Genomic DNA, 14,128 nt, shown 5'->3' with positions numbered 1-14,128 from the left:
TTTTTGTCTTTGGCTGAAAGATAAAAAGGCCCTATTGGTAAAGATGTTGATAACAGATGCATGTCAATGTCACTTCAATGTGAACTGTGTTTTATCACTCCCCTCCATTCCTTCCTACAGAGCATTTGTGTCCGCTTCCTAAATGGCAGATCGTCGGACTGCAACCCTGCGATTACAAAATGCATAAAAACTCACAGTCCCAAATATCATGTGTGATCTTGAAGAAGAAATGTAACAGCACCTACGGCATCTTCTTAGCCCACTAACCCTTAATGTACTTAATGAACTAAGCTGAGTTAAACAGCCAGTAGCTGGTAGCTACACTGAATTAAACACTGTATTTTAAAATTCTATACGCTCTATGTGTGCTATCTCTAGTCTAAAAAAGTCTATTAACATTTAAGCAAAAACATTTTTTGGAAAGGAAAATGTGAACGGCTTGTGACAAATGGGACAGCACGTTGTTTTATTTAGATCGAGCGCTGACCTGGTTTTAGTCACCTATATGGGCAAACATCTGCCATCACGGTTTTTCGAATGTAACAAAATGCACGTTTTATTCCATACACCAGCACCAGCCCAGTGTCCTCTGGGATCCTCCACCGGTCATGTGACTAACAGGTGTCTTTTTATGGTCTCCACGGAGACTTATGAACAGCATACAAATGCCCAACAGGGGATATACACACTGCCTCAACCACTAGGATGTTTATTTCCTCCTTTTCCAGAAACACCTCAACTCTCTTTAAAAAGGCTTGTTCTCGCACTTAATAAACACGGCGCGTCTGGTCATTTGACTAGGATATCTCGGAATTGTCAATGCTATCTGGTGATAAATTGGATTTGAAGACGAATGTGGCAGATCTGGGCTAAGGATGGGGGAGAGGGAGAGGATAGAGGGAGAGAGAGAAGAGAGAAGAGAGAGGGGAGAAAAAAAAATCCACCCCCACCTCCTCCTCCTTCCTGCTAACCACACTTGCGAAAACCGCGCGTCCGTCAGATGTATTCATTCACGCCGCACTTGCTTCCTTCCCATCCCGGCCTCTGGAAGAGACGCGCGCGGGGGAGTGCAGCATCAATAATTCACAGGTGAGACGAGCGCAGGAGTGCTACTCCTCTCATCTCAGGAATCTCACAAGTTAATGAGAGCAGCCCTAAACCACCAAAGACGAGACACTTATATTTATATGAGGGGGGGGGGGGGGCTCCAAACCCTGAACTGAGCTTATGGATGCACAAAGAACGCAGACGTCACAGCGCCCGGATCAAGTGACGGGAAGACATGCTTCTATTATCGCTTTCGTCTTCCTGGAGATTAAAGAGGCATAAATAAGATGATGCCCGGAGGAGGCGGTGGCGGTGGCGGTGGCGGTGGCTGCCACTCTGGGGTGTGAACTGCAGACACGGAAGTCAAATCCCTCCAATTGCTTATCCTCTCTCCACCACCTTCAGGCCCAATCATCTCAGAAACACATTTCACGCAGGAAACCCAGACTGGTACGTGCTTCAGCCTGTTATAATTTGCATTATATATTATATATTACTATATAACCTGAATTTTCACCCATGTGAAGAAACATATCATTTATGGTGAAACAAAGAAATGAAGACTACCACAGACACATTTGACAATATTCCTATTAGATTAGTCCAGAAAAGTCACTGTAAACAACAACAGTGAGCCTTTCTCCCTTTACCTTCTTCATAAACATGAAGCGGAAACTAATACCCTTCCTATAGCCAGCTCAAGCATATGAGCACATCGGCAACTTTGGGACAGAGAGAAGGGAAGTGGGCGCAGATGCACACACTTTATTGGTGATCATGTCGGCGGGACGTCATGGCTAGTGAAACAGCGGCTCCGTCGCGCCACCTGCCTCCACACATTCACCGTCAGGAGGCTGATGGCTGAGCCAGAGCGGCAGGGTTAAGAAGCCGTCGCCGCTCTCTTCATTAGCGACGTAAATAAACCTGCGTGCTGGAAATGGGGGTTAAGATTCGATCAGTGGGTTTATTCAGCCGTGTGCTTCCAGTGAGGAAAAAAGAGAAAAGGGGAAAAACAGCAACATCTTTTCACTTCTGCTGGTTTTTCCGGGAATAATTAACATGCACGCAACGTCCATGGCATCTACCACATGTTTGCTGTAACAGTCCATTCCCTTTCCTTCATCTGTGCCTCTCCGGCTCCATTGAAAATGCATTTGTGGTGCGGAAGATTTGGCTAAATTGCTGTACACGGGCAAACATGTCGGGCCTTTGAGACGGCTGGGAGAAACATAAAGATAAGGCGCGAAGTGCGCATCTGTCTTTTGCAGAGCACAGAGCTGACCATCACTGACCTACCTCCAGGTGCTGTTTCTAATCATGATTGTATCAAAACATTTCCGGAGCGCTCACTGCTCGGGGGGGCGGGGGGGAGAGCTAAAGAGAGAACGAGGCTCACATGCTGTGTCTACTGGGAGTGAGGCTAGGTCACTCTATCCTCCGAATGGGACCAGGGGTTGGACCTAACATCGAGCGTTGATCTATGCTCTGGACTGCTTTTAAAACCCTGAAGTGGGTGGTGGGAATGGTCTGGCCTAGCAAGATAAATTGCATGTCTGTCTCTTGAAAGGCTTCCCACCGAGTTCTGAGTTTGGGAAAAGATGACCTTGTCGGGCAGGTAAATCAAACCGAATGCTACAGAGGCTGATCCGATGGGCAAAAAAAAAAAGAAGTGGTTTGAAAAAGAAAAGAAAAAATAAATAAATGGAGAAGCAAGAATGGCGCTCAGGCGGCGCAGAGACGCAGCTGTCCATAGATCTATTCTACATGACAAATCTAAAACAAACTACTCAGCCCTTAAGTTGTCAACCTCAAGGTTAACAGGCAATTACAGTCCACAAAAATATGTTCGGCACAGAGTTTTACTTTGATGTGTGGAACAACAGACCAGCTGCCTGATGTTGGTTAAAAAAAGACACCTACACATTTAGCCCTGACAACTCTCCAATACCCAGGTAATTGATATTGATTTTTGTTGTATATGGTGCTGGCCCGGTGTCTCTAAACACATACCATCCATTACCACCTGCAGCTGATCTTCAGGGACATTATATTACATTATTATGGATCAAGTGACAAGACTGGGGTTTGATATGCGTTCACAACCATTTCAATAATCTACAATACGAATGACCATTTCTGTTACCTGTGTTTATGATTTACATTTATCATAGAAAGCCTTTATCGCACAGCACTTAACCACTGCTTTGAAAATGCACTGGGTGTATATTGAGCACACAGAGATGAAATTATGAGGTAATGGTTTGCTTTTCTGGTTACTTTTCATTTATGCTGTGTTAAGTCAAGAGGACAAGGAGGCTCTGCAACACAAACCAATTCAACAGCACCCCCTCATTAACTCGACACAAAGCTACATAGTTCACAAAGTGTAATATATACAAATAGCCCGGTCACAGGGATGATTACGAGGGCATTAATTAGGTAGTGCATCTGACCTATTAAAACCGCTTAAGTAAACAGCCGCGCAATTCCTCTGGCTTGCTTTACTGCTGCATTTCAATATATATATTTTTAAATGTGTCAAAAAAAGTTGGCGGAAGATTAGGACAAATCAAAGGAAATGCTCCTTTTTCCTGAGCTGACATTACTCATAGCCCCTGCTATTCAGTGTAATTTGTCTATGTCAATCAAAGCCTACTTGTGGGGTTTAATAATCCGTGAATGTCTCTCTTGCCACAAGCTGTCTCACAGCTCATGGAATCGCAGATAATAGTGGTGATAAAAAGAAAAAAAAATGAGTGACAGCAAGTAATAGAGCCTCACACCTTGGTTGGCAGAGTGTATATTTTGTAACATCAGGAGAAGAATGGCACAGAATTAATTTACATTAAAATAGTGTGTGGAAGAAGGAAAAAAGAAGTTCTCAGGCAAGACCCCAAATGACATTTTTCTTTCCATCTTTTCTAGGTTGACCCTAGTCTCGAGGGAGAATTGCAGATTTCAGGTTTCCATGGCAATACGGCAGTTGACAAAAAAAAAAGGCCAGGGGATAGACACGCCTGTATGAAAAGGAAGTATTAATCTCTACTTTGTAAAGCAAATACATACGGGCAACAAACAGCCACAGTTACTGTAATACCAGCAAGGGAAAAGAGACGTGGCAACATTCAGAATTTGGGGAAGGGGTAAGCTTTTCTCATGAGATAGCCCACTTATGACAAAATTGCTCTTGATGAGCTTCAAGCGCCGAGACAAACCATACTTCAAAGAAAATGAGTATAGCAGAAAGTGTCCCCAAACAACTCCTGAGCCAGTCACACTGGAGGAAAAACACATCTTTTTCTACATCTTGTACAGTCTGATCACATATTTACAACACCACTGCAATTGTCAGCAGGGATACAAAAAAACTGCAGTCCTACGCACACACACACACACACACACACACACACACGCACGCACGCACGCACGCACGCACGCACGCACGCACGCACGCACACACACACATCTGAATTACTGAGCACCCACAGAGTGTTTCTGTGCATTACAGGTAGCTATCTCAATCAAGCCTCCTCATCGAGATAGTGTTAATTCCCCGTTGCAGAGGCGGCTGTGATTGTATTTGTAATTAGATTGGAGAGAGGAGCTGTTTATCACGCTCAAACACAGAGGGCTTATGGATGTATCCAGACAAGATTCCTCTAATCACAAATTGCTGTCCGGGTTTATTCCTTCCGACTGATACTCATCTCGCTTCCCATGCACAGGGGTATCCTTACTGGAATAAAGAGCACATGTGTTCGGCTAGAAATTGTTGGTGGAGCCAAGATGGATTACCTGTGCTGCGCTGGCGGATTCTCCCTTTGAGAAATGATATCAGCGAACGTGCCCCGCGCCGATAAAAATAATCCTGCTGAGCAGGGCTACACAAGACAGGGGGACTGGTGAAGAGAGCCCTGACCTAATCTCGGCAAACATCTTCACCTCGTCCTTTAGATTTAGATTTCATTTGCGTTAAGTCCATTAACAAACCTCGACACGCTGTCAGTCAAGGACGCATCCATGTACATCTAACTCAAATGTCCAGATTCAAATGTTAAGGGCCAAAAAATACGAAGCCGAATAAGGTCTGTGAGGCTGTTAAAATAAACGTCTTCACTGCCACCATTGTTATAAAACGGTCCATGAACCTGCCAGGCAGCATGCCCTAAGTGTAACTCTATGGCTATGTACAATTCCTGTCATAGGATTTTAATTTACGCACTCGTCCACAGTGTGCAAACCTTTAAACAACATATGACCAGGAAATCAATCCAGCGTCTGCCTTTCTAATTGTCTAATTGGATACGGAAGTGCTCGATATGCATAGATTTTCTATGAGGAAGACCAGCCTGGTGCCATATCTAATCATGGTTTACAGTTTCAGCAGTCACCGAAGACGGTGTAAAAAGCACAGCACAGTCTTGGGACCACAGACACAGCGCTCTACCATTTGAAGTCAAATTAGCCCCCCAGTCTTAACAGTAAAAGCGTAAATAACAAACAGCTGCGAGTTCCACACCAGCCCTAGTCCTCAGCTGTGGGAGCAATTCTTCATCATGCGCCATTCCCAAGACTAGCCGTGCCAATTGTCCCTAAAGAGGGAAAAAAGGAGGCAGAATTTCACTAAACATCAGCTGGCCACAGACCGCTTTGGCTGTAGAACTTCCCCTCAAGGTAAGCTAACGAGATAAGTTCCGCTGGCTGTGAGACTCGGTAATGTTCCTTTCTGGCAAAAAAAATTCCGTGAGCGCACCAGTGATTTAAACTCCCCTCTACAAGCAGATGTTCAATTAGAACTAAATGAGGAAATGCGCAATTTTGATGGGAACGGGATGCGTTGTGACATTTGAACATGATAATATTTTTAATAAGCAAAACAGCGGGCCGCCTTCTAGGAGCTGTTACAGTGGCTGCATAATGCTCCTCACTTTTGATGCACTTTGGATTCAATCAAGCTGTTTCATTAGAACACCTGTTTCCTCAGAGCGCTATGTGATTTATAGTAATAACATTGCATTGCAGGTTAGTGAGAAATGAGCTGGGTTTTGCTACATACTCTAAATCCTATTACAGCTACCCCAACTTCACAAAAAAATTACTCATTAACACCACAGATTGTGTGTGTGTGTGTGTGTGTGTGTGTGTGTGTGTGTGTGTGTGTGTGTGTGTGTGTGCGTTTGTTAAAAAGGCAGACTTTCACCCACTGAGCAAAATCTTGTTGGTGCAAACAGATTTCAGAACATTTCACCAGCACCGTCTGGCATTACAAAGTTGCTGTGATCACTCTGTGCTGGCGCGCGCTCTTTACCGGAAGTTTAAAGGAATGACGTTACCCTAAACCTGCCACAGCAGATGTACCTTTAAATGCACATCTCCCTGGCAGCCATCACTTTGGATCCGCGTGAGGCACCGTGAAGCGCAGCCGCTCGGCAGCGGCACCAGTGGGTCATCCACTTACAGTCACGGCCGCCGTCTCACCGAGGCACTCCGACGTTGGCATGTGTCAACTCTGATCGGACGCAACAGTCAGCCCTTCAGCAAGCCGACACGGACACCCAGGTGTCACGCACATGCTTACCCTACTTTCAGCCCACCAGCTCCTTCCAGCTCACTGTTCACCAGTGCTGTTTTTGCAAACTAGAATATCTAGGCCAGAAACAGACAACACAGCTCTGCAGCCCTATAGATACTTTAGATGTTCAAAAGACATACGCCCAAGCACACTAACAATACAGTCACATGCAGCTCTAGTAAACCACATTCAAATAAAACACTTAGCATACTCACACGAACAGGTTCACGCTGGTTTCAGACTCAGACTTTCACTCTCAGACACTGACACACACACACACACAAACACGCACGCACGCACGCATGCACAAACAAAACAATGGAAAGATAAGAGGCCTAAAGCTGTCCCCTCTCACTTAACACAGAGACTGCCCCACTCCCACTGTGTTTGTGATGGTGCTGCTTCACAGGCACCCAGAGGATAATGAACTCTAAAAATGAAGGAGCCGTACGGTATCTCAGCCCAATCAGGCAGCCAAGCGCCAGCACACCCACACTGGCCGGGGACCTGGGTTTTGCCTTTGATTTCTTGAGAGTGCAATCCCAAATGTCAACATGCTGGGTGGGCAATCGGCCGGGGGGGTTCAGGCAGCCTTGATAGCAAGGCTTTGGTGGTGGAGCAGTTGGCGGAGGACGGCAGTGACATATGAAAATTGGCACATTTTTTTAGGTGGTGCTCCGTAGCACCCTTCGCCATGGCTGTTGCTGCCGCTGCCACCAGCGCCTTGGCCCACTTAAGCTCTCATCAGCAGGACAGCCACTGCTCTCCCAGCTGCTCTGTTCCAGCTGATGTCATCGAAACCGCATCCCTGCAGGGGTGTCTGCAGGAGATAAGGAACACAGGAGCGTGCAAGACGCACACACACACACACACACACACACACACACACACACACACAAACACACACACACACAAACACACACACTCAGACACAATGGCATGGCACCACGACAAATAAACACAGACACACACACACATGCTTCACACAAACACACACGCAGACACAGACACATACACACACACACACACCGGCTCCTGCCGAGAAAGGACTGCTGCTGTGAAGATGGATCACCTTGCTGCAAGCTTTCTCTAAAGCCACAGTGGAGAGCTCATGCAATTAAGGCAATTAATCTTCGGCAAAAAGGGGATCACCCCTCCCCCCGCTTTAAATTATGCATGCAGGTGTGTACCGGACTATCTGCATAAGACTAGCTAAACGCTCCTTGTAGGAACAATATGCCAGATTCAGAAGATTGGCAGCTTTTATGATTGATGAGATGGTGCCGCTGAGGAAGAACAGACAGAAATCAGCCTACCAAAGGATGATATGATGGAAAAGAGATTCCTTTTCCATTCCAGCTGTGTCACAACTGGCTCAGATCAAAAGCACAGCAGCAAACACAGTGTGTGTGTGTGTGCGTGTGTGTGTGTGTGTGTGTTGTGTGTGCGTGTTGTGTGTGCATGGGTGTGTGTGCGTGCGCATTGGCAACAAGTCTATCTGCACAAATGGTGGAGGTATCCAACAGAGAGAAAGACGGAAGAGAGAAAGAGAGAGAGGAGGGAGGGAGGGTATAAGAGAGAGAGAGAGAGAGATGAGAGAGAGAGAGAGATGAGAGCAAGAGAGAGTCAGCATATTCTGTGTCTTACAAATGTATTCAATACTGCAAAAAGTTGCCTGGCCTGGTGCCATCTATTGACAATGCAATCCAACACTCTGACGGGGTATCACCCTGCACAATACAGCCTGGGACAGATGTGCACAAACTTCTGATCTGCTCATTTTTCTTTTTAATTACCTGAGCGTCAAAGGTGGGTCTGCCGCTTGCTGCAGAATGCTATTTACCGCGTTAGAAGAGAGAGAGAAAGAGAGAGAGAGAAAAAAAAAACGAGTGTTATAATTTCCATTCAAACTTCAGAAGACGCTCAGCTCATAGGGCCCGTGAATACAGATGAAGTGATACGACGAGGACACCCCCCCACACCCCCCCACCTCCCCCCACTCGCCACCGCCCCAGGATGCTACATTATTGTGATAAATTCTTTGGTTGACAGCGAGGGCACCGATCCAGATTTAATAATTCAGAATTTTTCCTCCCGTCCCATGATTCATCTCTCCACCCCGCTCCACCTCCCCCACCTCCCACCCCCCACCCCCCTCTCTCTCCAGGCCGCCCTGACATGATCAGAGTTCCTCATGACTCACTGGCAGAGTGTGGGACAACTCGGGCACCTCCCACTTTGACACATGAAGCTTGAAGGAGCCTTTTTGATGAATAACCGCCAAGAGTTTGAGCTCTTGTGTTTTTGGACTTCCTATTTTTGCCAGGCAGTTACGTAGCAGATTCTTTCAAAATATCAGTATTAGCCAAATGAAGACTACACAGGAATTCAAGATGGCCAAAATGAATTACGACAAATGACGTGTATGTTGTAGCGAATAAGACTGATTAACCTATTCACATCTATATTACCAGTTAATTAAAAAATTACATCATCGTCAAATAAACACTCGCCATAAAAAAGTCACAGCTACCATCCCCACAATCAAAGAGTCCCATAAAGCTCTTTTTAGTTGTAAAACCATTAGGCTGTGCCAGCAGTAAAGAGCTGCTTCACTTGCAGGACGGCTGAAGGTCACAGGCAGCGCCACCACAATGCAAATCCTGAGCCACTTTGTTTAACAAGCAGCAACGCCGCCTTTGTGTACGTGCAAAGGCTGTCCAGCCGCTGTACCCATGGGCCGACACTGCGGGAGCGCTGGGCACATCCCGTGGCCGACCCCTGCCTGGGTCGCCGTTGTCGGCTTGGATCATGCCAGCCTGGCCCTCACTGGGGTGACCAGGTGTCCCCGCTTTGTGTTGTACAGATCAGCATTTTGACTCTTTGTCCTGCATCACCACATACTGAGATAATGGTCACTTAGTTTTTAATTCTCAGAAATAATAACACATGAATGCGGTTCTTTACCCACGTGGCGCATGAGCCGCCTATGTTTCTCATAGTTTCTCCTTCATTTTTATAGCGCTACGTCAAAAGCAGCAACCTGGCTCGTACTAATGCAACATAGCCAAGCTTTTCTAAAAGCCTGGCTTTCATCCAATGGCTGAGAAGAGAGCAGTGAAAGCCCTCATCAAGAGGCTGTGGCGACTGTCAATCAAACTGTGTAGACGTGGGGCCGCTGAACCAAACTCACACACAACCAAACTTCCACTGACTTTACAGATAAGGTGAAAGCTGCCAGGCAACATCATCACCACATCTTTGCTTAAGGACAGTTGCCTTTGATGGGCTTGTAATAGCCAATGCATGTTGGATGTCTATCAATAAAGACATGTTACGTTGCAAAATTAGTGTGCATTTGGCACTACGCTCATCTTCTCTTTCATATAGCAAAAGCTGCAACCGGGATCTTTAATGGCCTAACCGGTATGCTGTGGAATCACAGAACACCATTTGCTGAGGACAGGTGTTGACGAGCCAAAAGGCTTAGACAGATATTACCTCGCAGAAATGTTACCTCGCAGATTGTCCAACATCCCTTCGCATTGTCCAACATTGTCCCACACAAACTTACTATCTGTCCCACATTTGGTCTGTTTGCGTCTGGTAACCTTAGCCCCTACGGAGAAATCCCAGAACTCTTAGCGACTAGCTAGACTGCGGCGTAACCCTCTAGCTAGATGAAGGCATATGTCTGGAAGGGGATTCTGGCCAAAATAACTATTCCACTGGGGGGTTGTGTGTGTGTGTGTGTGTGGGGGGGGGGGGGGGGGGGGGGGGGAGTATGGGCTGGCACTCTGGTAGCCCCCGAAGAGGTTGGCGTGACTGTGCCTCAACCCCCTAGGAGGCTTGGTGGCAAAAAAATCCTACTGAGCCTTAGGTGTCAATGGCACCTGCCCACACGATACTGAAATTTCCACTGCAGACACCCTACGGGTCCTGGCAGGGTTGTGACACTAGGCCTGGGTGGCTAGCAGGCCGTGCCAGTTGCCCGCAAAGGCTATAATGGCAGCGGAAACTTCCCCACTGGGACGCAAAGTGCTTCATTATCACCCCGACTCAGCTCAGAAGGGGCACTCCCGGACACTTCCCCAAAGCCAGCAGAGGCCACTTATGGTCCCGTCCAACTGTTTTATTTACACCAGAGAACACAGCAGGAAAATATGGCTAGCATTGAAGGTGAGAAAAGCAAAACATGAATTTTGAAACAAATTCCATGGTGTAATTGATGGAAGGAAATGTATGTTGGTATAAATCCAGAGAAAGGTAAGTGGAAAAAAAAAAAAAAACCCGGAAATAAAATGTTGTGGTGTCAAGAGATGACAGGCGTCTGGTTGAAACAAACTAATGCCCAGGCTCCAGGCTGAAGATGAATGGTGGAAGTCCAGGAAGGAAACAGCTGGGCTTGTGTAAATAACAGACGAAATATGAGTGTGACATTAAATCACAAAGCCGAATCTGGACAAAGTCAACATTATCATGGCCTACCCTCCCCTCTGGGGGCACCGGATCCGTGACAGTTTCATCTGAGCGACCTGCAAGCCTTCCAGGCACTTGCCACAAATTCCCCTAGCAAGAGCAAACAACATGGCCTCCGCTGTATGCCAGCAATCGACCGTCATCAGACGCGCTCCAAGAGACATACCTGCTGGTCGCGCGCAGTGCCTCGGTTCCCTTCCTCCAGGAGATCAGGCCCCGGGGGGACATCTTAGGCCGACATTCGATTAGCACATCGCCGCCCTCGCGCACCATCGTGTGCGTCTTCACCAGGTTCTGCGAGAAATCCGGCGCCACAGCTGTGGGAGGGGGGGAAAGAGATGACAGGCTGAGCATTCACGTCAAGGACCTCTGCCTTCACACTTCCTGCCATAAATCCCTCTCCAGACACACACACACACACACACACACAGACACACAGACACACAGACACACACACAGACACACACACAGACACACAGACACACACACACACAATGCACTCGGATTCAGCCTTCACACTGTGGGAACAATTATAATGGTGGATCCAATGAGCAGACCTGCCTTAAGAAAGCAAAGTCAACCATGAAAAAAAAAGAGAAAAAAGAAAAACGGCACAAACCAAACCCCAAGAATCCAGAGCGAGAGCCAGCCGGGACAAGGACAGTGGAAAAAGAGAGCAGAACACGGTTTCCAAACGACACACACACATGACAATCTGTGTAATAAGCTCCAGGGCCTTTTCCTCAGCTGCTACTCCACTGTAATCTCCAATCTGTAAGTTCCTGTCAGACTGATGCTCAATGTTTTTTAATGCTGAGCTGCATTGGCAGGCCAGGAGAGCAGCATGCAACCATTCTCCTTAATTACACGACCACACACATTCATTTTCTCTGCAGAAAAAAAAACAAAGGGGAGAATGTCACGTGCTCTCCCTTTTCTTTCCCGTTGCTGTCAGCTCCCATTTAGTTTTTCATTATGATCATTTCCGAGGCACTTCAAAGGCACTTCAGTTACTGTACCTGTGCAAGGAGCTGGCAATTATGTTGCTTCTTTGTTGCTGTTCTTTTTTTGGGGTCTAAGACCCATGTTCAATTAAACCTGAATATTTGACCTGCCGCTCTTGCGGTGACAAAACAAAAATCATGCAGCATGAAAGAGGATGACTAAGAGAGAGGGACAGAGAGAGAGCGAGTGAGAGCAGTCACACACATTTCACCGACATCTTACCGACAACTTTCAGCTCGGCGTTGCTGTACACCTCGCCGTGTTTGTTTTCGGCCACACACTGGTACATGCCCATGTCGGCCATCGTCAGTCGGCTAATGGTCAGGGCCCCGTTGACGACCTGCACTCTGCCCTGCGGAACACAAGAGGAACAGGGAGCTGAAACCTGCTTCACCAAGATTGCTGATTAGCATAAAAGCATTGGACACTCAAGGCAATGACTTATGCTGGGCGGCTTGACTGACAGCGTCGTAGCTGGAGGCATTCATTATGGGGAAAGGAGAGGTGTCGCAGAGTGGGGGGACTGAGGGGGAGGTGGGCTAGCCAGGGAAAATGGCCTTAATAAATCTTTGTTTATGAGACTTGAATAAAACCGGGGCTTATTACTATCACAAGCTTGGAGCCTTTAAAGCTGTCGCTAAACGAGAGCTGCGCAGGCACTCTGCCGGTTTATAGGCTACTGCTTACGCTTTCTCTGTTGATATTTTACTGCACTAAACCAGTTCCACAGCATGTAAATGGTGGGCTGTAGTATCTTCACAGCTCCTAGAGGCTAGAGTGGTGGGTAGGGGGGTCATAATTTGATGGTCGGAATTATGAATAGCAGGTTTGGAACACATACCGCAGCCTCTGGCACTGTGGGGAAGGAACACATAAAAAGGAAGGAAGAGGAGGGGAAAACGCACTAGTCTGAACTTTATTTGCTCTGCACTTCACGTTCACATTTTTCACATTTTCTGCGTTTGCCCTTGATCATGTTATTCTGCCGGCCTCAGCCCTAATGTCATTAGAGTGTATTTCCACAGGGCTGGATCGCTGGGTTTGCCTCTTCTCTGCCAGGATTAAGGTAGTGTCACATGAAAAGCGAATCTGCTCACAGTGAAACGTCAGTGGCTAATCCTGTTTGTGCGTGTGTGTGAGTAGCTTCTCAACTGCCTTGCGGTGCTACACAGTGTCAGCACAGGCATGGGCGGTCGGAGGGGGGGATGAATGCACCCCCTGGCACGGGTGGCACATGGTGGCATATATCCGTCCACGCGTGGCATCACTTCACTTTACCGCTGCTATTAATTAAGTGTGACGTTCCACTTAAATCAGCACTTTTTTCATGTGCCAACCTGAGGGCACCATCTGCACGCCTTATGCCGAATCTAAATGATTGGCAATGTCATTGTCGACGCTGTTGGGTCACTCTGGCAGACAGGACATACATGCGTGAGCGCAAGAGCGAGTGCGAGGGGCAAGGGCGGCCAACAAAGCACCCGTGCATGAATGACTAGCAGCACACAGGCGGAAGAAGAAACCTCCATCGCTGCTGTGCCTCAACTAAACCACACAAACAGGAAACACGCCAAAGCCAAATTTCAAATCCCGCTCGACCACAAACGCAGATTCAACTCTTGCGAATTGTTTCCCAAAGACCTGCGAAGGGTGTGAAACAAGAGGAAAACTAACGAGCGACAAAAAAAGAATGTAACGCATACCACATGAATCAGCGTGTTTGTCACTTGATGTGTCGCACAGGAAATAAAGCTTGATCACGCCTCGTCTGGGGATTGTCAATAGAGCTCATCTTGACAGATGTCTAGGGGAAGCAGAAGGTGCTGAAACGGGCTACCTTTTAAATCAGTGTGAGAGCACAGAAAAGGTCCTTATTGATTCATCGTAATGAATAAGAACAAATGAAGTATTTCTTGCATTCACAGCGCCATTGACCTTTCGTTATCAGATTGATTAAGCTGCACTCAGAGACGATGTTGACATTTAAAGATTTAATAACTCCTGATTAATTTATTCATCCAAAAC

General features: G+C 47.0%; 1 protein-coding gene across 1 annotated transcript in view; it reads right to left on the bottom strand.

Moving 5' to 3' along the window:
- cntn4 (contactin 4) overlaps positions 1 to 14,128 on the bottom strand; it is a 97,575-nt gene that overhangs the window by 18,436 nt on the left and 65,011 nt on the right. The window contains exons 10-11 of the mRNA XM_012838633.3: positions 12,326 to 12,455; positions 11,265 to 11,415 (exon numbers count right to left, since the gene is read on the bottom strand). Coding sequence (XP_012694087.2) covers positions 11,265 to 11,415; positions 12,326 to 12,455 — 281 coding nt within the window. The remainder of the gene's footprint in view (positions 1 to 11,264; positions 11,416 to 12,325; positions 12,456 to 14,128) is intronic.

Source organism: Clupea harengus, chromosome 5 (assembly GCF_900700415.2).
Source record: "Clupea harengus chromosome 5, Ch_v2.0.2, whole genome shotgun sequence".
Lineage (NCBI taxonomy): Eukaryota > Metazoa > Chordata > Actinopteri > Clupeiformes > Clupeidae > Clupea > Clupea harengus.
The sequence above is the reverse complement of the archived record's forward strand: the minus strand, read 5'-3'. Positions and strand labels throughout refer to the sequence as shown.